The 25,108-nt window shown below is 44.3% G+C and overlaps 1 protein-coding gene across 1 annotated transcript; it reads left to right on the plus strand.

Annotated features, from left to right (window-relative positions):
• Window positions 1–4,653: 4,653 nt before the first annotated feature.
• On the plus strand, window positions 4,654–24,535 carry HSPB8 (heat shock protein family B (small) member 8). Its single transcript, XM_051972897.1, has 3 exons — window positions 4,654–5,541; window positions 16,540–16,603; window positions 23,509–24,535. Exons 1-3 carry the CDS (start codon window positions 5,163–5,165, stop codon window positions 23,666–23,668), a joined length of 603 nt encoding a protein of 200 aa, XP_051828857.1. The 5' UTR covers window positions 4,654–5,162; the 3' UTR covers window positions 23,669–24,535.
• Window positions 24,536–25,108: the final 573 nt, after the last annotated feature.

A 25,108-nucleotide genomic window follows, 5' to 3' on the forward strand; every position in this document is an offset into this window, starting at 1 on the left:
ATCGCAAAAGGATCTAGATTAAGGATTAGGAAAGCTTTCTTGTAGAAGTGCCAGATGAATAATGAATGAGGAACTTGAGAAATGCTTTGCACGTGGGTGGCCAGGTGGATATAGACAGATCTGAGTTCAAATGGGGCCTTAGACTTTTGCTTAACTGTGTCAATCTGGGCAAGTCACTTGACCCTGTTTGCTTCAGTTTCCTCAACTGTAAAATGGGAATCATTCTAACACATACCTCCCAGGTTGGTTGTGAAGATCTTATGAGATAACGTTTGTCAAGTGCTTTGCAAGGATCATGTGAGATACTATTTGTGAAGGCCTGTGCAAACCATAAAGTGATATATAAATGTAGCTGTTGTTATTATTGAAAGATTGTATAAACTTTCCCGCTCCCCACACAAAACAAAATCTGGGCAATCCCCAGCAAAGGGATGGTCAGAAAGCCACAAAATAGCAGCACTTTCCAACCCCACCCCCTCCTCAGAGGCAGAGACACTGGATAAAGTGTCCCAACTCCATATTAGGAAATCTTGGGAAAGGCAGGAGCCAGATTTCCCACTGCCAAATGGGGAAGCCTTCAGGGGGTTTCTGGGCTACTGGGGACAGAGGAGGAATTTCTGCCAGAGTCTCCACACAAACACACCCATAAGAAAATAAAAGACACTTTAAACAAACACGGTCACATGCTTATCTCCTCACCAGTTCCCAGAGAAAAGCATTTACAGCTAAACATCTCTCCAGAGAAACTCACTTTTTCTTTTCTTTTTAAGATGGATTCACTCTATAAGAAATCTGATTATGGACCCCCACTCCCTATCGGAGGAATCCTTGGGTGCTTCTGGAAATGCTTCTCCCCTGCAATGGATCAGGGTTGGAGCCACTTGCCCCATATATGACATAGCTCAGCCTGAAGCTCCCCAGCTCAGCACTCATCTCACTGAATGAGCAACATGGAGCTCAGTCAGCCATCCCACTGAAAAAGGCCACTTGGGTTAAGTCACCCGTGGCTCACCGCTGAGCCAGTGTTGAGGAGGTAGGTTTGGGAAGGTAACCTCCCACCACTTTATTTTTATACCTCCTACTAATAAAAGCAATAATAACCACCTGTTGTGGATGGGTAAGGATTTCATTGAGGATTCCAAAGCTCTTCCCCCAGAATAGCCCTGTGACCTAGTGGAAAGGTTCCCAACCTACTTGGCAGGTAGGGAAACTGAGACCCAGAGAGTTAAAAGAGGAAGTGACTTTCCTTGAGCAGGCAAGTCACTTCATCTCTCTGTGCCTCAGTTTCCTCATCTGCAAATCGAAGGGCTTGAGCTTTGAAATCCACACTTCCAACTCTAGATCTGTAAACCTGAGTGATTCCAGATACACAGGAGTAGTTTGTACATAGACAGAAAAGGAGTATCCTTGTACAGGAGATGGATATTTGTCAGTTTGGCAAAAGAAAGGAGAATTTGTCAAGCGTCTTAGTATAAAAGAAAACCAGAAAGGTAGATTGTAAAGGAAGGGTCTTTTTAAAAGGACTGATACTGTAAGGGTTCATGTTCCTATAGCATATTAAGATTATATTTTCCTCACCATTCCACCAGGTAATTAGGGTAGCCTCCTATTTTATAGATGAGAAAACTGAGGTTCAAAAAGGTTTAGGTGAGGTTCAGTGTGACTTGTCTACAACCATACTAGTAGCAAGTAATTGTTAGAGACAAGATTTAAACCCACATACTTTGATTCCAAAGGCAGGATTTTCCTATTATATCTTGTAGCCTACATATATATATATATATATATATTGTGTTTATGGATGAATATATATATATACGTTTCTATATATGATGTTTTATATTTACATCTATTCTATTTAGGCATTTGATTGTACATCATATATTTTAAATTTATGTCTATTAAATAGAATTCATTTCTGTGTATGTATATAATGCATATGTTACACATGTAATGTTAGCTTCTTGATGGCAGAGATCATTTTATTTTCACCTTCCTAAGACCTAGATCTTGCTGTTCCTCAAGAGAGACCCTCCATCTCATGGCTCCATTCATTTTCTCTGGCTATCCTTTTTGCCTGAATGCTGTCGCTCTTTGTCTCCATCTTCTGCTTCCCAGCTAAAATCCCACCTTTTATAAGAAGCTTTTCTCTAATTTCTCTTAATGGGGATCATTATTATTATTAATATTCCTTTGTTGGATACTTCAATTTGCCCGATAAATTGGCCATGTTCGAATAGCAAATGTCATTTGCCTAAATGATTGTTTTACAAAGAAATCACACAAGGCAAGTGTTCACACAGAGGTCAGATGAAGCAATACCAGGACACTCTCAAGGTCTCTCTCAAGAACTCTGGCATCCATTGTGTGACATGGGAGACACTGGCACAGGACCGACCAGCATGGCGAGCGTTTAAACATCTCCACTTCAAATGTTCATAGGGACTATTTGTGCCCCGCCTGTGGCGGAGCCGTCTGAGCGTCCGTTGGTCTGATCGGCCACTGTGGGATATATTATACTTTTGACCCTGATGTAGTGATATGATTTTGGTCCTCTTCAAGAATGAAGGCCAACAACCAGTTGTTTCTATGTTCACTTCCCCATTAAAATGTGATCTCCGTTGTACAACGGCAACAACAAGATTATACGATGATCAATTCTGGTGGACGTGGCTCTTTTCAACAATGAGATGATTCAGACCAATTCCAATGGTCTTGTGATGATGAAAGCCATTTGCACCCAGAGAGAGGATTGTGGGGACTAAGTGTGAACCACAACATCATATTTTCTCTTTTTTTTTTTTTTTTTTTTTTTTTGTTATTTGCTTTCATGTTGTTTTCTTTCACATTTTTTTTCCTTTTTGATCTGATATTTCTTCTGCAGAATGAAAATCGTAAAAATACATATAGAAGAATCGCACATGTTTAACATATTGAATTGCTTGCCATCTAGGAGAGGGGGTGGGGGGAAGGGAGGGAAAAAATTTGAAACACAAGGTTTTGCAAGGGTGAATGTTGAAAATTATCCATGCACATGTTTTGAAAATCAAAAGCTTTAGTTAAAAAGAAAGAAAGAAAATGTGATCTCCTTGAAATCACATTTGTTTCTATTACTGAGTTTTTTGGTTTGGGGTTTGCCTTTCTTTGTAACTCCAAGGTTTAGGTGAATACCCACCACACAGTAGTAGGTTGTCAATAAATGCTTATTGACTGATCGACTAGGTCTTCTTGATGGGGCTAGACGATCACAAAGATTATTCCAGCTCTAAATCTAAGATCTTATTATCTATCTCCAGCTTCCCTCAGCAAAATACAAATTCCCTTCATTGGGAAGATCAATTGAGGAGTCACCTATCATACTTTTCAGCTATTTAATTCCCTGTGATTTCGATTATGAGATTTCCAAAACAACAACAGTGGATTCAAACCACCCTGGAACCAAACCACAATGGCAGGAACTTCTCCTATCTCACTGAGCCTCAGTTTCCTCGTGTGTAAAATCAGATGATAAATAGCACCTAAATCAGAGACGCTGCTCAATGCTGCCAAACAGAGACCACAGGACCTGAATCGGGAAGCCCTGAGTTAGACATCCTGGACAAGTTACTTAACCTTTAGTTACTTAACCCTCAGTTCCTTATCTATAAAATGGAGGGGGGGAGGGGAAGGGAGAACTACCTACTTTTCAGGGTTGTTGTGAGAATTAAAAAAGGTAATATTTATTCAAGCCTTAACACACTGTACAAATGCTATTTTAATTAATTTTAATTAATTGATCATTATAATAACCTAACAAAAATAATTCATTCATGAGAAGAAAGCATGTAGAACTATTTTGCAAACTGCATGTAAATGTTATCGTTATTCTGGGAGGGGAAAAGGAAAGGAATGTGCATTTATCTAGTACCTACTGTATTCTGGGTTCTGTGAACAGTCCAGATAATATCTCAGTATTACAGTGATTATTATTATCATTAAATATAAATGAGAGCCAGGGAGTTGCTTAATTAACTTGCCCAAAGTCATTCAGCTAATGTCAGAGGTGAGATTGCAAATCTTGAAGGAAATAGAAAGGTCGGATCCCCGTGGCGTGAAGGGGGCTGGGGCGGAGCCCGGGCGACCGGCTCCATTCTCTTACCCAATTATCCCCCACTGTATGCGTCCCTACAGTGAAGCAGAAGGACAAGTGTGTGTCGAAAGCCTTCCGGCCGGTGACAAAGGTAGCGGGGAGCCAGGCCGGGGCCCCCAAAAGGAGGAGGAAGAGGAGGAGGAGGAGGAAAAGGAGGAGGAGGAGGAGGAGGGTTAAAAATAGCAGCCCGGCTCTGAGCAGTTGCAGACAGTTGCTGCAGTGTGGGTCCCTCCTCGCTGAGAAGGGAGAGGGAGGTCAGGCGGGGAGGAGACGGGGTGGGGAGGAGGGGAGACTCCCAGAGTCCAGGAGGGGCGTCTAAACTTGGATGCCCCCTGATTCCCCGCTCCCCCGGGAGAGCTGTCAGCTGTCCCCCACCGCATTGCTCAGGGGGGTAGCTCATCGGCTCCGAAACACAGCCTGACTAGGGAGATTGCAAAAGCTCTCTTCCTCCCTCCCCGCCCCCGCCCCTGGCCAGCGGCAAAGGCCATATAAACGGAGGCACTCTGCCCGGCCCGCGAGAACACGAGAAGTTTCTGGGCTCAGAGGTTTATTTAAGCCGCTGCCCGGGCTCGGACCAGGGGCAGAAGGGAGAGACGGGCGGTCCCAGAGGGCACTGGTGCCCACCTTCGCGCGCCTGCCGGGTCTCCAGAGAGAATCCCGCCGGAGGTCTGAGGGGGGCTGGGCGCCCTTGCCATCTGCACTCCCGAGGATCCCCTCCCTCTGTCCCCAGTCCCTTGCCTGGCTTTCTCCGTCGGAGAGTTTTGGCAAAGGCAGGCCGTATCTGGAGGGATTCCCGTCGCTCCGGTTTGGCATCCCTAGCCAGCCCCCAGGGCTGAGGCAGCCTCTCCAGGGGGAGGACTCGGCTTTTGGGGAGGGGCCTTGATGGTTATTCGCTGAGAAGCCCCACAGGGAGCCAGAGGCAGGGCCGGAAGAGGGACCTGGGACTGCCCCGCGTCCACAGCGCCCAGCTAGGGCTCTTGCCGCCGTCGGGGAGTCGGAGCAGGGCCGCTCTGCCCTCACCAAGCCCGCAGCCATGGCCGACGGCCAAATTCCCTTCTCTTGCACCTACCCTTCTTCCCGCCTGAGGAGAGACCCCTTCAGGGAGTCGGGCCTGTCCAGCCGGCTGCTGGATGATGATTTCGGCATGGCCCCTTTCCCCGATGACCTGACGGCCGACTGGCCCGACTGGGCCCGGCCCAGACTGTCCCCGTGGCCGGGTCCCCTGAGGGCCGGCATGACCCCCCTGGTCCCCAGCATGGCCCCTCCAGTCTACGGAGCCAGATATGGGCCCGTGGAGAACCGAAGCCCACCCCCCTGCCGCGGGGAACCCTGGAAAGTCTGTGTCAACGTGCACAGCTACAAGCCAGAGGAACTGACTGTTAAAACCAAGGATGGCTTTGTGGAGGTGTCAGGTGAGTGGGTGCTGGGAACCATGGGGGGGGGGGGGGAGAAGAGCTGGGAGAGACCCAGCTAGAGAGAGCTGAGGCAGACAAGGCAGATGAGACAGTCAGTCAATCTATCAATCAATCAACAAGTATTAATTAGTGCTACTATTAAAAATAGTTAAAGGGGGAGAAATCTATCAGTCAGTCAGGCAATCAACAAATATTTATTAGACATCTGATGTGTTCTAGCTGCCAAAATGACAAGCCTTCCCCTCCGGGAGTTAATACTTTACTGGGGTGGGCAACATGTGCCCATATAAGTATATGCAGAATAGGTTGTTTAAGGATGGGATGTGTTAGTAGTTGGGGGACAAGCTTCATGGAGAACAAACTGAGACCAGAGCCAGAGACGCAAGCAGACAGAGACAAGAGAAAAAGGTATATACAGATGGAGCAGCAGAAACAGTGAAGAAAAAAGAAAGACAGAGATAGAGAGACAGAGAAATGGGGAGGGAGAGCGAGACAGAAGGGAGGGCAGAGAGAGGAGAGAAAAGAGAAAGAGGAGGAAGAATAGGGAGACAGAGATAGAAGCAGAGAAAAGAGGTAAGAAAGACATTGAGGAGAGGAAGAGGAATTAGGAGAGAGACAGAGAGAAGAGAAAAGAGAGGGGAGAGGAAGAATAAAGAGACAGAGAGACAAAGAGACAGAAAGACAGAGACAGAGAGAAGAGGGAAGAAAGACACAGGAGAGGAAGAGGAACAAGGAGAGACAGAACAGAGACAGAAAGAGACAGAGAAAAGAGAGGAAAGACAGAGAGGAGAGGAAGAAAAACAGGGAGAAGATAGAGAGAGGGGAAGAAAGAAAAAAAAAAACAGGAAGAGAGAGACAGACACACAGAGACAGGGGGGAGAAGCAGAGACGAAGAAGAAGAAAGACAGAAGGGAGAGGAAGAACAGAGAGAGACAGAGAATCAGAGAGAGAAGAGTAAAGAAAGCAAGGAGAGGAAAAAGAATAGGGAGAGAGAGAAAGAGAGAAGAGGAAAGGAAGAACAGGGAGAAAGAAGAGAGTCAGAGAACAAAAAACACAGAGAACTGAATTACACAAAAGAGGAGATGGAGATGATGGATGATAAAACAAAACAAAACAAAATTGTCTTATAGATAAAAGTCATAAAGGAAACTTGTCTGTCTTGGCAGGAACAGGCCCTCAAGCCCCAGAAATGACGTAAGAGCTTAGGAATTCACTTGCTATAGCAGGTAGCTACTACACTCAGCCCCTGCCTCCTCCCCAGGAGTGAAAACCGGGGAGAAATTGGGAGAAGGAGCCAAGGGAAAGGATCTGGGAGCAGGACCCCGGATTTAAAGCCGGATGGAAAGTTAGATTTCCTCTAAAGCCAGTGTCCCCATCTTTAAAATGACAAAAGAGCTTGAGGGAGGTTGGTTTTCTGGCCAACAATCACACAGGCAGATTGAAGCTTGAGAATTGCTTAAACCTCAAAGGTCATCTTACCAGTTGAGCAACCAGAGGCCCAGATAACTAAAGTATTCAGACCAAAATCAAACATCCGGGCAGGAGCAATCCGAGGGAGCATTCCAGCTTAGATCTTTGGCTGTCAGTTTTCTTCCCACTGGGCCCCCTACCAACAGGGTGGGGGATTCGAATTCACATCTGTTTCTCTGCTTCATCCTCTATCCACAGCCCCGGTTAAAAGGCACATCTTTGGAGCCTTTCCAAGCTGCTCTTACTCATAAACTGATATTCTTGTTCTCCTGGTTGTAACCATCATGGCAGGCTATTTTTGTCACCAGATTTACCCGTTGGGAAGCAGAGAATAGGCCAGAAGAAAGGGTTAAGGCTGAGAGGAGACTGAGACTGGACAGGCCAGGGCGGGGCCTTCTGTTTTGTTTCTGATCATCAGCTCATTTAATAGCCACTCACCAATTAGTGGGCCATTAGAGGGAAGTAGGGAGGAGGGAAGGAAGAATGAGGGGGAAGAGAGAGAGAGAGAGAGAGAAAGGGGGATTATGGGGAGGGAGGGAGAGAAAGAGATCATAGACAAAGAGACAGAAAACAGAAAAACAAATAAAATTATGATCAGAGAAATTCATTAGTCAAGTCCTGTGTGAGACCCTGCCAAGGTCCACTTGAGCTGTTCAGACAGGATTTTCAAAGGTATAAAGGGCAGGATCCTAAACATCACAGGCTTGGGACTATGGGGGAATGAGACAAACTGGGCTGGGCCGGATAGGGTTGGGATTGTTTATTGATGGGAAAAGAGTCACTGGGATTAAGCTAGTTGTGGTTAAATAGAGAGGAGGAGTGTGTGAGGGCAATTGGGCCCCCATTTTAGCCCTGACACAACTGTTGTCAGTGATCTATTTAGAAATGAGTCATTCTCAAGACTCGGTTTCCTTAACTGTCAAATGACCTGAATGGTTTGTCCCTGGAACTCCCCGTCCCACAGAGTAGCCAAGTCCTCAGAAAAGTATGATTCTACATTAATTATAGCTTTTTATTTTTTCCAAATACATGCAGATAGTTTTCAGCATTCACCCTTGCAAAACCTTATGTTCCAAATTTTTCTCCCTCCCTCCACATCTCCCCTAGACAGCAAGTAATCCAAAACAGGCTAAACCTGTGCAATTTTTCTAATTCTACATTAAGAAAAGATGGTTATTATATTATATAGCATATATAATATATATTTATATTATAGATAAAGCATATATGTTATATATGTGTGTATGTACACATATGTGTATGTGTACATATATGTTATGTATAGTATGTGTGTACATATGTTATATGTGTGTATATACACATATATGGGGGGGGGTGTGTATAATAGATAAAGCACTGTTTTGGGAAATCAGGAAGACCAACTCATTGGCTCCTAGTGATGTTAGTCTCTGGACTCTAGCCCTGCCTCCATCTGAGGCCTCAGATAAACAATTTAGAATTTCTCTGAGTCTCTGTCACAATTGCTAACAATGGCCCCGTGATGAACAAAGGCCTCCGGGAAATGATTTTCAGAGATAAGAACCGTTCAATCTTGGCTTGGGCTAATGTGGATCTAAGGCCACAATAACTGAACTTTCTAGAACCTGATATTAAAGTTTACAAAACACCATACAAAACCTATTTTGGATTACTTGCTGTCTAGGGGAGATGTGGAGAGAGGGAGAAAAATTTGGAACATAAGGTTTTGCAAGGGTGAATGTTGGAAACTATCTGCATGTATTTGGAAAAAATAAAAAGCTATAATTAATGTAGAATCATACTTTTCTGAGGACTTGGCTACTCTGTGGGACAGGGAGTTCTAGGGACAAAACAATTGAGCCTTCCAACCACCCTGTAAAATTGGATAGTATATGTAATATAATCGGTCCTCTTTATAATTGAAGAAACTGAGGCACAAAGACAGGATAGATTTAGAGCAAAAATAAATCTTAGAGGCAACTTTGAATCAAATGCCTCCATTTTACAAATATGAAAACTGAGGCTGAGCAAGGTTAAATGACTTCCCAGATTCCCACAGCTAGTGAGCAACTGAGGTGAGATAAAAATTTAGATCTTCGTGACTCTTAAATTAGAGAATGGCTTATATAGTGATGATGATGATGACATTTATATAATGCTCACTGTGTGCTCAAGGACTTTACGATTATTATTTCATTTGATCCTCAAAGCCCTAAAAGATAGGTGCCATTATTATTCCCATTTTACAGAAACTGAGGCAAATAATTTAAGTGACTTGCCCAGGATTACATAGTCAGCATGATGGAACTTGAATCCAAGTCCATCCACTCCCCATGAGAGGATGTCAAAAGCCTCCATTTTCCTCTCCTTGTCACAGATAAGATGACTCCATCAAGAGTCCAGATGGAAGGGTGGCAAGATGCACCCATAATACACAGAATATAAAGCCTGGAGTCAGGAAGTCTCATTTTTCTGAGTTCAAATCCAACCACTGACACTTACTAGCTTCATGACTCTGGGCAAGTCATTTAACCCTCTTTGCCTCAGTTTCCTCATCTGTAAAATGAATTGGAGAAGGAAACCACTCCAGTATCTTTGCCAAGAAAACCCCACATGGGATCACAGAGAGCTGGGCATGTCTGGAATGACTGAACAGCAACAACCAGGTGGAGGAGAGATGGGGGAAGAGGAAAGAAGCAGAAGGGCTACCATGTGGCCACAGCCACCTCTTGAGATCTTGAGAGGAGTTCTTAATGCAGCAGAGGAGTCTGAGTGGAGGAGGAACCGGGAATGGGAGAGAGAGCCCAGGGATCCTCATAGGAAAAAAATCTGTGGACCACAAGAGAGCTCTTGGCTCTTTGTTCCAACTTGCTAGGTGAAGGAGCAGAGACAAAAAGGAGGTTAAAGGGTCACTGGTCTCTATCTTCCATCATCTGCCTTTGCAGAGATCTACCCCACAGGATGTTGGGCACATAGTCAATAGAGCCTCTCTGGCTGCCCCTCCCATTGCCATCCATCAGAAGAACATCGTGGTCGTCCCTAATAGCTCCCTCCCTGTTCTCTTCCCTGTCTGCTCTGAATTAATTAGTTCTGTGGGGAAAAGCAAAACAACGCCCAAGCTGGGGAAAGCTTTCCCTTAGATACCCCAAGTTATCCCAGTCAGAGAAATATTTATAGCCTGTGTACAATAATATAGATCTTGCAGTCAGAAAGACATGGGTCAGATCCCACTTCTGACACATACTGGACAAGTCATTTCAATTTTCTATCCTCCTAAGCATGGAGTTTTTGAGTTTCAGAGAAAATCCTGCCCTGCCCTGGGAGAAGTAAAATCACAGGTCTAGTCTTAGTCTATATCTTTGAAGCCAGGAATCTTAGCCAATTCCCCTTAAAAGTCACTTTGTGGAGGTAGCTAGGTAGCTCAGTGGATAGAGCACCAGCCCTGAAGTCATGAGGAGCTGAGTTCAAATGTGGCCTCAGATAGGTAACATTTCCTAGCTTTGTGACACTGGGCAAGTCACTTAACCCCAGTTGCCTCAAAAAAAAAAAAAAAAATCACTCTGTGCCTTCCTCAGTTAGAAAGGAGTCAAGAATCCATTGTGTTTGGTGCTAGGGATATAAAGACAAAAAAATAAATATCACAGTGATTGCCCTCAAGGAGCTTACATTCTGGGGCACACCTTTGGGTGATTAATCCCCATTTTTAATCCTTTAGAGACAATGGTTTAACATGTCTTATTGCTATCGTATAATAATACCACTAAAGCTTTAGTGTTGAAAAGATAGACCTTTGCTTTCATGGGATGTTTAAAGGCATTACTTTGCTATTTCCCAAAAGGAATCCCGTCTGTTTTCATTCTGTTCAACTCTGGATCCAGATCATTGCTCAGATGCACTGTTTGTCCCAGATGTAGATGGCTAGATAAGCCGTGTAGGGTATCCATTTCAAATTCATGAGGAAATCTGGGTAATAGTTATCATCCACTTGGTCATTTCTGTGTGGATGAGCAGGCCAGACTCTTTTGAATGGTGACATCTCTGTTCCAAAAGGTTCCCTCTAGGTTGTTTAGTAAACTGTTTTCTCCTCTTATTTTTTTTTTAAGGATTTGTTATAAAATGTGGTTTTTAGGTAGTAGCATGTATATCTATATGTGTGTATATATATATATATATATGTATTGTGTGTTTTAATTATATATATACACATATATAGTGTGTGTTTTATATATATTATATATATATATATATATATATTAGAAACTAGATAAAAGTAAAGTACATCAATAGCAATTTTAAAAATTAAACTCTTATCACTGTGGTAGGTGTGGAGAAAGGAGAGATTTGAGAAAGGGACTGATGAGGAGGCTTTTGTACTAGGCTCAAGCAGAATGGATGAGGTTGCAAGCCAGGTGGTTGTGTGAATGGAGAGAAGGGGAGGGACTGCAGAAGCTGTTTTGATTTAATACCTAGAGCTGGTCCTTTTATTTTACAGATAAAGAAACTAAGGCCCAGAGGCTATAAGCAATAGCAGAGTGAGAAATCTCTCTACTGTGGACATAAAATCCAAAGCTTTCTCCCCTATTCCAGCTTACCACAGGCTTAATGCATCTGGGGAGGAAATAACACTTTCTCTTTCTTGAAAAATGATATATTAATATTTTCAATGAATGATCAAGTTTTTTTTTTTTGTTGTTTTTTTTTTTTTTAAGCAGCTTTCAGGGGCTAGCTCGAGGTTAATACTCATTTTCCTATGGCTTCTGAATCTAAAGGCCTGGCCAAAAATAACAATAGCTCATAGTTCTAAAAATCCTAGAATGTCAGGGCTGGAAAGGCCTGAGAACAGGGAATGTCAGAGGTGAGAGGGAACTTAGAAAAGGGGATAGCAGGCTGGAAGGAGCCTTAGAACAGGGGATGTCAGAGCTAGAAGGGGCCTTAGAACAGGGGATGTCAGAGCTGGAAGGAGCCTTAGAACAGGGCATGTCAGAGCTGGAAGGAGCCTTAGAACAGGGCATGTCAGAGCTGTGAAGGTCTTAGAACAGGAGATGTCAGAGCTGGGAGGGGGCTTAGAACAGGGGATGTCAGGGGTGAGAGGGACTTCAGAACAGAGAATGTCAGAACTGGGAGGAACTTTTTGGAACAATTAGTCTCACCCCCTCAAGAAAAATGTTTTATCAGTTAAAGAATTTTTTCCCCCCTCTGCTTTATCTCCTTTGATCTTTACAACAATCTTCCACCTTAGAGCTTTACCACAATCCTGGGAGGTCATAGTATTTACAAAGCTCTGTCTTTTCAAGAGCCCCATGGAGTACATCCTAGAAGCTTTATCATCATTCCCATTTTACAGATAAACAAACAAAAGCTCACTGATAAGGCTTCTGATAAATACCAGATGGAGAAGAAATTTGAAACCTAGGATCTAAAGGAGAGACTAGTCTATCTGATCTTGGATAATCCATCGGCCTTCCCTTGGCCCCAGTTTTCCCATCTGTAAAATACAAGGGGATGGGCTAACTGGTCTCACAGTCCATATCTGTGAATTTGTGAATCTGAAGCCTGTCCCAATGGAAGAAGAAGTGAATGGAAAGGCAAGAGAAACTGAGCTTCAGTTTAGGGATTAGTCATTAACACACTAGGAGGTCTCTTGGGAGGTAGTTTAGCCCAGTAGATAGAGCTCCAGCCCTGAAATTAGAAAACACCTGACTTTTAGTGCAGATTAGCTGAATTTCTCTACCTTATCTCCCAGCGAGTGTTGACAGCTCATGGTTTATTTCCTTGCAGCAGTATTAGGAATAGGGACTTGGAATTCAGAAAACCTGGAATCAAATTCTGCCTCACACACTCCCTAGATTTGTAATGTTGGACGAGTTACCTCACCATTGTGGGCTTCATCTGTCAGATGGAGAGATTGGACTCGATGGCCTCAAAGGTCTGTTCCGGCTCAAGATCTGTGATCCTGTGATCTGGTGATGAAAACTAGTAATATAGGAAGCATAAAGTCAGTTACCGTTAAGCAGAACGTTCAAGGTTTCAACGATTCCTGATTAAGTCAATAAATATACTCTTCCCACTAACAGATTGCAAGCTCTTTACAGTAGATGCAGTTATTGGTCTCAATTTACAGATGAGGAAACTGAGGTAGGCAAAGGTTAAATGATTTGTCATCGACCCGATGAGTTTCTAAGGCCGGATTCGATCTCAGGTTTTCCTGTCTCCGTTGTGATGTTCTAGCCATTGAACAGTTTAGATCAGGGGTCCTCAAACTTTTTAAATAGGGGCCAGTTCACTGTCCCTCAGACTGTTGGAGGGCTGGACTAGAGTAAAAACAAAAACTTTGTTTTGTGGGCCTTTAAATAAAGAAACTTCATAGCCCTGGGGGAGGGGGATAATCATCCTCAGCTGCCGCATCTGGTCCGTGGCCATAGTTTGAGGACCCCTGGTTTAGATGAAAGCTGCTGCGTCCTCCTCCCCACCCCCAAAAAATTCTTTACCTCCATAGGAGTCTACCCAATGAGGGATCTGTTCTAATTCAGCTCCTCCTCTGCCACGGGCACATTGTCAGATCCCAGAGTCCCATAAGAGGAAGTTTTTTATGAGTATCTCATTGGGGCCAGCCAATAGTTCTGTATAGTAGATACTGTAATTATTATTATGACCATTTTACAGATGAGGAGATCGAGGCTCCAGAGAGAAATAGTCTAGGCCAGTCTAGGAGGGCAATTTTTTTTAAGCAGAAAAATGAAGGTGGGATGGTGAGAGGATTATCTGAGGGATGGTCAGGATGCCATTTTCTAGTTGAGGAACAGAAAGGAATGAAGGTGAGTCATCAACGGACCCTCCTCCAGCCTTGGGTTATCCGTTAATGAGCAGCATGTGATAATGGCCCATGTTACAGACACCACGGGAAGGCAGCTGCGCCAACCACATCGGCTGAAGGGTTTGGCACAGAGGGCCCCTAACATGGCAAAAGCAGAAAATAGCTCGGGGCATTCAAACTGGGCCACGGTTAAAAATGTTCCATCCATGCCCTGGGTGGATCAGTGGGCGCCTCTGCTCCCGGGAGTGGGTGGCAGGATTGGCCCCGGTCCCGAAGGCCCGGCTTCTTGGCAGAGGGCAGCCCTTCCCTTGGCGCCTCTAAGAGCCTCCCACCTGTTCGCTACCAGGATCCATCCCTCCCACCCCTCAACTGCCTGAGCTTAGAATATATTTTTGGCAGGGGCAAGTCACAGCTTCCCAGGCAGTTCTGGCCTTTGGAAACCAGGGAAAATCCACTTTCCATGTTATTCTCAGCATCGAGGATGGCATCAGATGGCAAAGGGATGGGACTGTTTCAGCAATGGAATTTGGAGGCACGGGGTTCCAACTGACCTCTGACATTTCCTGGCAATATGGCTCGCTGGACCACAGCTTTAGATCTGTCAAGGACCTTAAGAACTCCCCCATTTTACAGATGAATAAGAAGTGTTCACACATCCTAGATCTAGAGTTGGAATGGACTTTAGAGATTGTCCGCTCCATCATCCTCATTTTACAGCCAAGGAAACCGAGGCTCGGATGCGAGGTGATTTGTCCATGGTTACGTTGGTCGGAAAGTGATCAAATCGGGATTTGAATCTAGGTCTTCTTCCTCCAAATCCAGCCCACTAGTGTGGGCAGATCTCTATGCTTTAATTACTTCCCCGGTACACTGGGGATAAAAACACTCTCGGTCCTGACCTCACAGGCTTGTCGTGGGACTCCAAGGAGAGATAATGTATCTGGAGGTCAGTAAACATTTATGAAGCACTTACTATGTACCAGACACTGTTAACTGCTGAAGGTACAAAGGAATAGCAGATAAATAAATAACCGAATAGCCGGTCCTTGCCCTCAGGGAGCTTATAATCTCTTTGGGGAAAGAAACAACATGTAAATAACAAATTATATCCAAGATGGATGACATCCAGAGAAGATGGATTGTGCTCTGAAAGAATATACATAAATAATGAATCTATCATACTTTGTAAAATTTAAAAGTATATGTCATTCATTCAACCAACAAGTATCTTTTTGGAGAGGGGAGGTTCGTGAGGGGGGAAGAAGACCCAGAATTTCATAGGTTAAATAGTAGAAAACCGTCTAGACTCAGAATCAAGAAGACCCCAGTTGTGCTTCTGCCTCAGACACTTAAGTAGTGTCATCCTGGACAAGTCACCATATTAGTCAGCCTCAGTTTCTTCATCTGTAAAATGGGGATAATTTTCACACCAGCCTCAGTAGAGTCAAATGAGATAACATGGGTAAGTCACTCCGCCAACCTTAAAGCACTACATGCTACCATCATTATCATTATTAAAGAACTCCCTCTCTGCTGGTACATCCAGATCATCAGTTGCTTTGCAATTTTTAGAGATATTCTCTCGAGTACCAAGAGTTTAAATGACCTACCCAAGATCACACTGTCAGTCTGGCAGGGATCTGACAGCCAAGTTGGTCTGAGCCTCTCATTTTACAAAGATGCCCATGTTGACAGGAAAGTGACTCCCAAGCACCATCTGGTGGTTCTTCTGGAGTTCCGGTACTCCACATCTTAATAGGCTCCTTAGTAGTCTTTAGTCAAAGCTGACCAATAGAATTCTCTCTCCCTGCTCTACTCCCTGTACCCAATAATTGCAGCTCCCTCCTTTTGGTATATTTTGCCTTCCACCTTCTTCAATGACCATTCGATGAGGATTGGTCAAGAGAAGCCAGATACCAGGCACTGTTCATGGTGCTGAAGGTACAAAGGTTAAAATGAATCAAGTTCTGCCTTCAGGGAGCTTACATTCTGCTGAGGAGAAACAGACTATATAGTAAAGTAAATGTAGGCTAGTGGCCAATGGATTAGTTTATTAAGTGCCAGTCATGTGACAGACACTGTGCTATAGATCCTGGGTATACAAAGACAGAAAGGATATAGTCACTGCCCAAATAAAGCTTACAGTCTACAGCAGGGCTTCTCAGCTTGTTTTGTATCATGGACCCTCTGCCCCTTTGGAACACTGGAAAAGTCCATGAAATCCTTCTCCGAATGTTGTTTCTGAATATTGTTCTGAATGTTGTTTCATATAATACACGTAAACACACATATATACATGTATGTATATACATTACCAAGGAACCCAATTATAGTAAGAAAAAGTTATCAAAGTATTTTTACAAATAAACAGGTACAAAAAGCCCCTGTCCCAGAGATTTGGGTGGGAATGAGGGAACTCTCTCCTATAGAAAGTGAATCTTGAAGGAAGCCAGAGAAATCAAGAGTCAGATAGGAGAAGGAAGAATATTTCAGGCATGGAGGATTATTGGTATAAAAACATGGAGGATAGAGATGGAAATTTAAAAACATATTCCCGAGTGGGTTCTTATCATAGCTCTGCTGACTTCGTATGTTTGCCAGTGGAAAATGGGATAATGGGAAAGCGAGATCTCTCCTGCTTCCCAAAGCCTCAGGCAAGGAAAGGCCTCCCTAGTCTTCTGGAATGATGGTTCTCTGGGCACGCTGACAAGTTGTATTTTTCTCTCCTCCAGGCAGACATGAAGAGAAGCAACAAGAAGGGGGAATTGTTTCCAAGAACTTCACAAAGAAAATCCAGTACGTATCTGCCAGAGGGTTTTTGTGTGTTCTGTGGGATATTCCTGGGTTCAAGTTGTTTTGAGCGTAGCAGAAAGAAGTAGCTTTCTGAGTGTTTGTCATCAGAAGCCTTGGATTTCCAAGCACGGCTCTGTTAGTCACAGGAAAAGAAAATCCAGAGATGAGGTAGTCCCTTTTGCCTGGGTACAATATGTCCTGCTGTCCTTTGCCCTGGATGGATTACAATTCTGAGAGCAGCATTCAGGAAAGTTCTGGAGAAGCCAGGGACCCATCCAGAGGGGCCCCAGACCTCTTACCATAGAAGGTCAACTGAAGAAACTAGACATCATATCCTGGGAGCCGGAAGGAATCTCAGTAAATGAAAAGTCTGGACTAGAGAGCCCCTGAGATTTTTTTTCCTCTGTATGATCCTATAAGGCTGCATCTTCCCAGGCCTCAGTCTTCCTATCCCTAAAGTGAACGTGTTAGACTACAGAGCTTCTGAGGTTCTTTTTCAGCTGTATGATCCTATGAGACTGCATCTTCCTGGGCCTCAGTTTCCCTATCTGTAAAGTGAAGGGGTTAGATTAGAAAGCCTTTGAGGTCCCTTCCAGCTCCATGATCCTATGAAACCGCATCTTCTCAGGCCTCAGTTTCCCCATTTGTAAAGTAACCCCTCTAAAAGTGAAGGGTTAGCCTAGAGGGCTTTAGTGGATCCCCCCAACTCTACCACTGGTATAACTCCTGGGACCCTGCCTCTTTAGCTTCTCTAAAATGAGGGCCATCAACCCTGCCCCGATCACTTCAGAGAGTTGAGATGAGGCCCAAAAGAAGGAAGTGCATGGAAAAGAGCTTTGTAAATCCTCAGAGCTCAAAACGAATATGAGGTGACATAGTCCCCCCTCTTTGGGGATCAGACATTCCCAGCAGCTTGTGTTCTCTCGGCTCTTTCTCTCTCCGAGAAGGGATCTGTCTTTGAGGCTTAAGGGGCCTCGCTCCGTGAACAGGGGGCCTGTCGGGGCACATTCCTCCAGGAGATTATGGGCCCCCAAGACATGAATGAGCAGAGCAGCTGACTGCTGGCACCTGGAGAGCGTGTTAGGAGACTGGTAAACATTCCAGGTCCGGAACATGATAGTCAGGGACGCAGAGTGGGAAGAGCAGGGTGGAAAACAAAGGAATCGGCAGCAGCACAGACGCGGGTTGGGAGACAGGCAGTGGGCGATCTGTGTATGTGGACGAGGGGCTCCAGAATCAGGTGCTAGAGCAGCCAGCAAAGCCCGGGACGGGGTGAGGTGACCATCCACACGATGGACTTCCAGGAATAATGATAGCTAAGAGTTGTTAGCATTTAGCTGATGTTTTAGCGCTTGCAGAGCACTTTCTGGATATTATTTCATTTTAATCCTCACCACAATCCTAAAAGGTATCACCATTTTCCAGATGAAGAAACTGAGACCGACAAGTGACTCCCAAAATCACACAAGTATTCGAAATAGAATTTGAACTCAGGTCCCCCCTTCTTTCTTTTTCTCTTCATCTCCTCTCTCTGTATTTCTTGAGGAAACTATACAAATTCTCAGAAGATGAAAGATTCTATAAGGATAGGAAAAGAACATTGGATTGGTAGTAAAAAGAGTTGGTCCATATGGCAGCTATTCTATTTACTGCCTCTGAGACTTTGGACAAGTCCTGTCCCCCCTCCAAGCCAAAGTTTCCTCAACTGAAAAGTGAGAGGTCTTAGATTAGATGCTTTCCCAGGTGCCCTTGGGCCCTAATTCCCAGATAAATACCCAGCCTCAACTCAGTTGTCTCCACATTTGTTCAAACCAACAGCTTCCTTTCCCGGCTGCCAAGGTCAGCCTGAGCTGGCTTTGAGCAAAGACCCAGGGCTCCCACGTTGTTGGCGCACTAGAGCCTTTCTTTGTGGCCATGCAACAGAGAGAGGGAGTCCTAACAAAGGAGAGGGGGGCCAGCACCCGCTCCCCCCTTATAGACTTTTCCCTTCGCCCTCCCCAACCCCCAGCTCAAAACTGCTTGGGGACGGGGCCTCAGCAGCTCAGCAACCATGTGCCTTATTCCCACCACTTCCCAAACCTGGTCACACATGTTAGAACCAGGGAAATGGAGCCAGTCATCCCAGAAATATTTATTAGGTGCCTACATGTTCCAGGCAGCATGGGCACTACTCTCTCAGTGTCTCTATGTATTTCTGTCACTATCTCTCTGCTTATCTGTTTGTCCTCTCTGTTTATCTCTCTATGTCTCTATCTGCCCTTCCCATTTCTCTGTCTCTCTTTTTGCTTCTCTTCCCTTCACCTTCTTTTTCCTGTCTTCTTTTTCACTCCTCTCCCTTTCTTCTCCCTTCTTTCTCCCTCCATCTGTCTTTTCTCCCTAATCTTTGTCTATTTCTCTCTGTCTCTGTCTCTTTCTCTCTCTCTCTCTTCTCTCCCTATCCCTCCCGCCCCTGTTTCTTTCTCCCTCTTTCTCCATCTCATCTTTGTTTCTCAGTTCCTGTCTTTCTGTCTGTCTCTCCTTCACTCTCTTCCCCCTCTCTCTTTGTATATCTGTCTGTTGGTCTATATCTCTTTCTGTCTTTCTCTGTTTCTGTCTCTGTGTGTGTGTCTCTGTGTCTCTGTCTGTGTCTATCTGTCTGTCTTTTCTCTCTCTCTTTCTTCTCCCCTCCCTCTTTTATCTTTCCCCGTGTATACTCCTAGTAACTTTGTGCTGCCTTCTCCTCCTCCCATCCTTCTCTTCCTCCTTCTCCTCCACCTCCTCCTCTCCTCTTGAAACCCCAAATTGGATAAAATTCCAAACAAACAAAGACTCTGTGGCTCCTTCAGCCATAATCCTCCTGTGCCTCTCTCACTGGAGTCTGAGATCAGATGAAATGTATCCCCACAGGGCAAATGGAGAGAAAATGGAGAGAGAAAGAGAGAGAGAAGTGAAATCTGGAGAGGAGATTGATAAAAATGTCCAAGGATTAAGACAAACCCTCTAGGGGAGAAGGGGAAAAAAAGATAGGGTGGGGAAGAAAAAGAAGAAAGAGACGGCCTTTAAAAAGCTGCCTATTCAATTATTTGCCCATGCAAATTGTCCTCAGAAAATGACTGTTGACAAAGTACTTTAGCAAGATGGAAATCTTGCAGTCGTCTAGCAGGCTCAGAGGCTGGGATCCCAGAAGATGGGGCTGAGCTGGGGCCATGGAGTCTCCTTCTCTCCCTCTCCTACCCAGGATGCCATCAGTCTAGATTTTGAAGGGCCCTTGGGGGTTATTTAGCCTTCATTTTACAGTGGGGAAACTGAAGGTCAAAGAGTTTTATAGAAGCGCCATGAGATTGGAGATCAGGCCTTCTGATTTTAACAATCCCAGTGCCAGGGATCAAACTCCTACAAAATTCCAAGCAATGAGCTAGGGATTCAAAGACAGACATGGACACTCCCAGACCTCAAGAAGCTTCCCTTCTACCAGAGGAGAAGCTTATACAGAGAGGAATAAATAAAGATATTAGTGGGGAAGGGATTGAGGGCACCATGACCCCCGGCCCCAGCTGCCTCCTCCGTCCCCTTGGAGGACCAGTCACTCCTCAGGTGAGCCTGGAACCACTTTCCAAAAGCCTTGGTCACATACTAAGGACTCAGGGTTCATTAGACAGCACCCCAGCTATAGGGGCCCAGAACTTGATTTCAAAACCTGGCTCTGTTCCTTGCCACCCATAGACAAAGAGCTTAATCTCTCAGAGTCTCAGAAAATGAAGCAGTTGGACTTGAATGCTACACAGATGATGATTCCTCTAACTTTTTAATAATAATGTTACATTTATATAGCACCTACTATGTGTCAGGTGCTTTACAATTATTATCTCACTTGATCCTCACAATAATCCAGAAAGGTAGGTGCTATTAATAATAATAATAATAATAATTAATAATAATGGCTTACATTTATATAGCACCTACTATGTGCCAGGCACTGTTCTAAACACTATGCAATTATTATCTGTATGTTTTCTACATATTATCTACATATCTACAGTTATGATCCTTACAGCAACTCAAAGAGGCAGTTGCTATTAATAATAACATCTATAACATATATTATTATCACATAATAAAATATATAACATATAATATTAATAATAATAACAATGGCTTACATTTATAAAACACCTACTAAGTGCCAGAAACTGAACTAAACATGATATAATTATTATCTATATGTTTTCTACATATCATCACCATTTTTACATTTATGACCCTCACCACGACCCAGGGAGGTGTGGGCTTTTTCGATCTCCATTTTATAGATGAGGAAAACTGAAACAAAGATTAAATGACTTGCTAGTAAGTATCTGAGGCCAGACTCCAGACCTTCCTGACTCCAGACGCAGAACTCTATCCACTATATCACTTGCTACTGATCTGTCCAACTTCTCTCCTGACCTCCAGTCTACCATCCCCAACTGCCCATTGGACACGCGGACCCGGATGTGCTATAGACATCTTTAACTCACGTGTCCAAGGCTTCCCTCATTGTGTTCCCCCTCCCTTCTTTGTAACTTCCCAACTGCTGACTGCTTCTCTCCTCCCAATAACTGGTTTCTCAGCTTCTCCTCCTACTTTACCCAATCAGTGGTTGAGTCCTTAATTTCTAACTAATTGAAATAAATTCCTCATTCTGCTTAGAACTTGGTAATTAGGACTAATTTTAGTTTAAAAAAAACTCAAGATATTCTTCTCGTCCTACTCAACCGTTTTCTCCTTGATTTGGGGGAGAAAATAAAAAAATTAAAACCTTAAAACAAAAACCTGAAATGCACAATTCTATACTATAGGATATGTATATATGTACCCACATATCTCCATATATACACATACTTATACATGTGTGTACATACGTGCAGGTGTGTGAACAGATTATACATATGTTTATATGTGATTACATCACTGACACATGGAAACTGAGCAGAAAGTCCGGGATCCAAGGACAGTCTCTTGTTCCTGATGCTTCCTGCAATTGGTTTGAAACCTGTCTTTCCCTTCTGTCTCAGAGTCTACATACATCTCTACCATCCAAGTGCAGCAACAACAGGAAATGGTGGAGGAAATCATTTAATATTTTCCTCCCTCAGTTTCCATATCGCATCATATGATAACAAATTGTCTTTCCTTTAAGAGTATTTCCTAGCTTGAATAGATTATTTTAAGGCATTTAGGAACAGTGTATAGAATCTTGGAGTCAGGAAGCCTGAGTTCAAATCTAGCCTTATACCTTTATTAGCTGTGTGACACTGAGCAAGTCTCTTAACTTCTCTTTACCTCCGTTTCCCTAACTGTAAAATGGGGATAGTAGCATCTATTTCCTAGGATCGTTGTGAGGATCAAATGAGATATTTGTAAAATGGCTAGCACAGTTCCTGGCACATAGTAGCAGTTAGATAAATGTTCATTGCTTTCTCCTCCATGATAAAAATCTGTGCTAAGATGCAGGGTTGTAACTAGGATGTGGAGACAGGGGCTTTGCTTCAGGGTCCTGAACAAAGAGGGCCTTGGAGCTCTTGGCACTCGCAGCCCTTTGTTAGGCTAATATAAGTTCTTCTGAGCCCAGTACTCTCACCCCACATTGACCTCCTCAGCAGCAACCTACTTTCCTACCTGGATTTCCATCCCTCCCCTTAGGGGCCTGTGTCATCTCCGAGTCTCATCTCCTTTCACTTTGGTTCTGCTTTCCTAGAAAAGTCATGGCACCTTTGCCCGAGTGTTAGAGACTCTCAGCTAGCCATCGACGTCCGGGTCTCGTAGCTTCACAAATCACCACTTTGCTTTGAAGCCTCTAAGTGGTTCAATAGACCAACAGACCATCGCCGATAGCACCGATGTCTTGGTCTGGAAGCTCGCTCCAAGGGGGTGTTAAAAAAAAAAAAAGGCTCCCTTGGCCCGGCTGTCTCCTCATCTCTTCCGAATCTTTTTCTTTTCCTCGCTAATCTCCATTGGCTAGGGTGTCACACAACAAGAAAAACAGCTTTGCTTTGATGTCTTTATATAGATAGGGATACAGATAGAGATAGATAAATAGTATATTACATATGTACCCACATATATCCATATATACATGCTTATACACAATGCAGGTATGTGAACAGATTATACTGTTTTATATGTGTACTGTATACATAACACATTTGCATGCATAATACATTAGTGCCTATGTATACATACAGATTCACTTATATGCTATAGATAGATGTGAGAGAGAGAGAGAGAAAAAGAAACAGAAAGATACAGAGAGAGAGAGAAAACAAAGAGAAACAGAAAGAGAGGGAGGGAGAGAAAGAGAAACAGAAAGACACAGAGAGAGACAGAGAAAGAGAAAGAAAAACAGAGAGAGGAAAAAAGACAGAGAAGCAAACAGAGAGAGAGAAAGAAGGAGAGAGAGAGAGAGGGAGGTAGAGAGAGAGAAACAAAAAGAGAGAGCGATGGATAGGGATGTGGTTTTTTTAATACTTTCCATATAAAAGGATCCTGCTCTGGAACCTAGACCCTTCTCTAGGGAGTAGAAATGAGTTTACTTCTGGGAGGGAGAGACAAACTTAGCTTACACACTAAAATCCGCATTGATTAAACACTTACTGTGTACAAGGTCTTAAACTGGTTGGGGGAATATGATGATGACAGGCTGCCCTTGAGAAATGTGGGAACACAAGGGACATTTGAGACCAATTCATTCAGTCTTCTCATTATACAGATAAAAACCACGAAGGCCCCCTTGCACTTGAATGACTTGCCCAAGAGCTCCCTTGCTAGTGAGTCAGCAGCAGGATTTGAACGCAGACCTCTTCTGATTCCAGAGCAGGGCTCTTTGCACCGTCACCAGGCAGTCCCTCGAAGCCGGGTCCATTCAGTTCTGTGTTTCTTTCCCTTCCTAGACTCCCAGCTGAGGTGGACCCAGTGACCGTCTTTGCTTCCCTGTCCCCTGAAGGCCTGCTCATCATCGAAGCCCCCCAGGTGCCTCCTTACTCTGCATTCGGAGACGGCAGCTTAGGCAACGAGCTGCCCATGGACAACCATGAAGTCACCTGCGCTTGAAGAGCCCTCCGGAGGCAGAGCCCTCCTTGCCTTCCTCTCCCTTCCCTCCCCCAGACCCAAGAGATTTCTCTCTGATTCCAGATGCAATTACTCCGTAGAGTAGCTCCATAGAGATGTATGTTGGATAGAGAAGATGGTTTTTCTGCTCTTACCACTGAGAGGGAAGTCTCCTTACCCAGAGTGCCTGCCTACTGATTGCTGTCCTGCCCCACCCTCAGGAGGTCCGACCCTCAGCTTCTCCCCGGACAGAGAGCCGACCCTGCACCATCCCAGGAGGGCTAGTGACGACAGTCCCGCTGCTTGCTCCCACAGCTCGTCCCCCTTTTCCCGGGTCCCAGAGTCAAGCCCAGAAACCCCCCGCCACCCCCTTGTCCCTCCACGTCCCTGCAGGCCGCCGGCCATCCCCCAGCCTCACCGAGATCACTTTTTAGAGGTCTTACATGCATTAAGTGTTTATCTGTATATCAGACCTAAGTTAGGGGGTGCCTTTTTTGTTCATATTTTCCTTTAGTTAAGTAGATATTTATGGAGATGGGCCTGAATGGGGGATTTTAGGCCCCCCTCTGGTCAATTGTTGGCTAACTCTCTCCTCTGTCTAGTTCCCTCCCCCACTTTTTTTCCCCAGGTCCAGGTTTTCCCAGGAGGGAATTGCCAGGTTTGGACCTTGCTCTCCAGAGTTGCCAGGAACCAAGTGCCAGCCAGACAGACAGAACTGACAAAGAGAGGCTGGGAACTTTCCACAATGTGACAGTGTCATGTGCTTGGGTGGGAACATTTCTGTATCGTGCTGGGGTTTGTTTTTCAGTTGTGTTCTTGTTTGAGGGAAAAATAACTTTATGAATAATAAAAAAGAAATGGATCTTCTTAGCCTCCTGTTCTTTCTTCATGCCTTGCCTAGATTCTGATCTGATGTCAGACGGGCGGGTTGGGATTTGGCAGGAGCCGGGGAGGGGAGGGAAGGGATTTGTCAATTGATTCATTCAGGTGGAGCAGATAGGGACTGTGCTGTGTAGCTAGGGAACTGTAACTAGGGTGGGGTGACCTGGGCTTTGCCCCAAAGGAGCTGACAACACTTGCTGTTAAAAAAGCAACCACCTCTGGAAGCAGCCCGTCCCGCTGTTGGACAGCTCTAATTGTTAGGAAGTTTTTCCCTGACGTCAACCCTACTTTTGCTTCTTTACCACTTCACCATCACTCCCCGTTCTGCCCTCTGGGGCCAAAGAAAACAAGTCTAATCTCTTTTCCACATTCAAATATCTGAAGAGGGCCTTCCCTGCCCCTAACTCTTACAGCCAAACATGAACTTACAAGCTGCTTCCTGTCTTCATGTTCCCGAAGTTTTATTGTCACTGCATTTTTAAGAGCCCTAAAATAATAATAAAAAAGTAGTTTTCTTTTTCTTTCATTTTTAAATTTTATTTTTAAACTTTTTTTCTTAAA

Source organism: Antechinus flavipes, chromosome 1, assembly GCF_016432865.1.
Source record: "Antechinus flavipes isolate AdamAnt ecotype Samford, QLD, Australia chromosome 1, AdamAnt_v2, whole genome shotgun sequence".
Lineage (NCBI taxonomy): Eukaryota > Metazoa > Chordata > Mammalia > Dasyuromorphia > Dasyuridae > Antechinus > Antechinus flavipes.